Source organism: Myotis lucifugus, unplaced genomic scaffold, assembly GCF_000147115.1.
Source record: "Myotis lucifugus unplaced genomic scaffold, Myoluc2.0 scaffold_151, whole genome shotgun sequence".
Classification (NCBI taxonomy): domain Eukaryota; kingdom Metazoa; phylum Chordata; class Mammalia; order Chiroptera; family Vespertilionidae; genus Myotis; species Myotis lucifugus.
The window spans coordinates 2647305-2651218 of NW_005871199.1; the positions used below are offsets into that span (position 1 = coordinate 2647305).

Here is a 3914-nt window from a genome sequence, read left to right on the forward strand (position 1 = left end):
ACTGTCCATGAGTAGTTCCCTGTCTCCCTCTACCAGAGGATCCCCACTCTCCATGCTGAGATCCAGCCTGGCCATGACTGGACCCTGAGTGTCCCTGTGAGCCTCCAGAATGCCATTCACTGCCACTGGACTCACTGTGACTAGATCCCCTTCTTCCACTTTTGCCAGATCCTGACTGTGAGGAATGTCCTTGACCTGCCTGCCCATGTTTGTAGGTGTCTCCTGACTGTCCGTAAGCCTGGCCATGACTGGACCCTGAGTGTCCCTGTGAGCCTCCAGAATGCCATTTACTGCCACTGGCCTCACTGTGACTAGATCCCCTTCTTCCACTTTTGCTAGATCCTGACTGTGAGGAATGTCCTTGACCTGCCTGCCCATGTTTGTAGGTGTCTCCTGAATGTCCGTAAGCCTGGCCATGACTGGACCCTGAGTGTCCCTGTGAGCCTCCGGAATGCCTTTTACTGCCACTGGACTCACTGTGACTAGATCTCTTTCTTCCACTATGATATTCTGAGCTGGATTGGCCTGTTTTAGACCCATGCTGGTCAAAGCCAGAAGATTGACCTGAACCAGATCTATGTTTTCCAGAGCTAGAGGAATGTCCTGAACCTGATTGTTGATGGTCAAAGCCAGAAGACTGAGTTGAACCTGACCCATATTGGCCATAGCCAGAAGACTGACCTGAACCAGATCCCTTTTGTCCTAAGCCTGAGGACTGACCTGAGCTAGATCCGTGTTGACCATGGCCAGACAACTGACCTGAGCCAGACCCATGTTTTCCAGAACCAGATGACTGTCCTGAGCTAGACCCATGTTGTTTGAAGCCAGATGACTGACCTGAGCTAGACCCGTGTTGTTTGAAGCCTGAGGACTGGCCTGATCCAGATCCATGTTGGCCATAACCAGAGGACTGACCTGAGCCAGATCCATGTTGGCCATAACCAGAGGACTGACCTGAGCCAGATCCATGTTGGCCATAACCAGAGGACTGACCTGAGCCAGAACCATGTTGTCCAAAACCAGATGACTGACCAGAGCTAGACCCGTGTTGTCCAAAGCCAGATGACTGACCTGAGCTAGACCTGTGTTTTCCAGAGCCTGAGGACTGACCTGAGCCAGATCCATGTTTTCCAAAACCAGATGACTGTCCTGAGCTAGACCCATGTTGTTTGAAGCCTGAGGACTGGCCTGAGCCAGATCCTTGTTGGCCATGGCCAGACGACTGACCTGAACTGGACCCATGTTGTCCAAAGCCAGAGGACTGACCTGAGCCAGATCCATGTTGGCCATAACCAGAGGACTGACCTGAGCCAGATCCATGTTGGCCATAACCAGAGGTCTGACCTGAACTGGACCCATGTTGTCCAAAACCTGAGGACTGTCCTGAGCCAGACCCGTGTTGACCACAATTAGAAGACTGACTTGCTCCAGACCCATATTGTCTACCACAAGAGGACTGTCTTGATCTTCTTCCCTGTTGACCACAATTAGAAGACTGACTTGCTCCAGACCCATATTGGCTACCACAGGAGGACTGTCTTGATCTTCTTCCCCGTTGACCACAATGAGAAGACTGACATGCTCCAGACCCATATTGGCTACCACAAGAGGACTGTCTTGATCTTCTTCCCCGTTGACCACAATTAGAAGACTGACTTGCTCCAGACCCATATTGGCTACAGCAAGAGGACTGCCTTGATCTTCTTCCCTGTTGACCACAATTAGAAGACTGACTTGCTCCAGACCCATATTGTCTACCACAAGAGGACTGTCTTGATCTTCTTCCCTGTTGTCTTCCACAGTTCTGTGGTTGACAACAGTTCTGTGGTTGACAACATGCCGGGGATCCATGTCTTCTTCTATGACAAGAAGGTGGGCTACAGGAGCGAGGCTTACATTGGCCATATCCAGAGGACTGACCTCTTGAGATGCATCTCTGACCTTGTCCTCCACTATTTCGTGATTGACAACCTGACTGAATACAGCTAGATTTATTTCCTTGCCCTCCATATCTGCCTGCCTGACAGGAGCTGGAAACATTTTGTCTTCCTCCACACCCACTTGAGTTGATGGAATCACATGCATAGCTTTGTCTCCCACTATCTCCTGAACCTTTAGAGCTAGAAGCAATAGCCTCTAATCCATGTGACAGACCACCATGACCTTTCCTTTCCCCGCTCTTAAATCCAGATTCAGATTCAGATTCCTCCCCAGATTCCCTAGAGGGGCTAACTGAGTGGCCAGAGCTAGACCCATGGCGCCTTTTCTCAAATCCCTCTTGTTTCTCTGAGCTAGACAAACTACCTTCCCTTCCCAGACTTCTGGAGTGGGACCTATGTCTATGTTTCGCAGTTCCCCTCAAGCCCTCAGAACCATGCTCCTCTCCCTCACTCCAACTTGAATTTCTAGGACCTGATTTCTGTTCTGATGTATTCTCATCTTCTTCTTCTGTTTCACTTTCTTTCTTTTGGTGCTGGTGACCATGACTACGCTTCTGCTTCTTTGACCCTGAAGTTTTGCAGTATTCTTTGTTAAGAACGTTGTTGCAGGCCATAGCCAGCTTGAATACCATCAGAAGAAACTCAGTAAAGTCCAGTCTTCGGTCATGATCTCGATCCAGCATATGCATAATGACCTCCACCGTGTCTGGATTATCTGGGTTCTGTATATGAGCAACACACCAAAGGAATCTTGATCAGCCTAACCCACATACTCAGTTAAAATATTCAGATAGGACTATGAAATTGTAGATATTTGACATGAACTATTTTAATCCAATCAAGGATTGCTTTAGGCTAAGGCAGACTAATAGGACCCAGCAGGTGCGAAGAAGTAATAAAAAAAATAAAGCTATTGGAATCCTCAGGAGAATACAATTCAAGGACCTAAGTTAGAGAACTAGGTACTCAAATATGGCATACAGGAAGGAGTTGGATAAACAAAGTTCAGTACTGGTGTGTTTTAGTTTTGCATACATTTAAAACATCATATGCTAATATATTCTATGTCGGGATCTATACTTTCGAAGTCAATAGCTGCATCCTTTTCAAGTAGATGGAAAAAACTCATGTATTTTGTTTTCTGTTTTTAGTTATCCTGGCTACTTGGTCAGCTGCCCCTGTATATGACTTCTCTTTCTATAGTTTTTCTTCCCCATTTGATAGGGTAACTTACTAATTCATGTCTTAGTACAGATTTCATTTTCTGCTCTTTCAGAATGGGAAGCTTGGGAGGCATGACGAAGTCTGAGAGTCCACATGGTGGAAATATACAAGAAAATGAGGAAACAACAAGTCACTTTTCTAAAAATACACACTGCCTCAACAGACTTTCTGATGTCCCAAAAAAGTACTGCTTATAGAGTTTTCTCAAAGACTACTGGAACTAATATTAGCTAATATTTGGTTATATAACAGAGAATGTACAAGACCGTAGAAACCTTTAGTCCTAGCACATGGTCCTCACCTTCAGAATTGGCCGAAACTCTTTTTCTAGAAGTTCCTTTAGCTCATCCTTGCTCAGTGTGCCACATTCCCCATCTTTGTTGGTGTATTTGTAGAAAATATCAATGACGGTGACAACACTTCTTAAGAGGTCGGTCATCTTTTTGCACGTTTAAGTGAACCTAAAGAGAAAAACAAAAGAGTCTATCATTAATTTTCTTTCCTTTTAATTTATAGGCAGTTCTGATTTTAATAATCGTCATCATGAGTTTTCAAATCTCTTGTCTCTTTAAAACCTAAAATACCTCAAAAAATAAATATGGGTCAGGATGATACAAAACCTTTCAACACAGTGAAAAATAACTTTGTTAACATTAGTCATGGATATGTTACTGGCTGAACTGGGACTAAATCTCAGGTCTCCATGGCCTGGATGAATATATTCTTTTCTTAATGTCTCTACACTTTGCG

At 45.2% G+C, this 3914-nt stretch overlaps 1 protein-coding gene across 1 annotated transcript in view; it reads right to left on the reverse strand.

Moving 5' to 3' along the window:
• Positions 1–3603, reverse strand: part of LOC102418786 (filaggrin-2-like) — a 7710-nt gene extending 4107 nt beyond the window's left edge. The window contains exons 1-4 of the mRNA XM_023759317.1: positions 3466–3603; positions 2164–2662; positions 1525–1859; positions 478–1474 (exon numbers count right to left, since the gene is read on the reverse strand). Of these exons, the coding sequence (XP_023615085.1) occupies positions 478–1474; positions 1525–1859; positions 2164–2662; positions 3466–3603 (1969 nt within the window). The remainder of the gene's footprint in view (positions 1–477; positions 1475–1524; positions 1860–2163; positions 2663–3465) is intronic.
• Between the last annotated feature and the right edge of the window lie 311 nt (positions 3604–3914).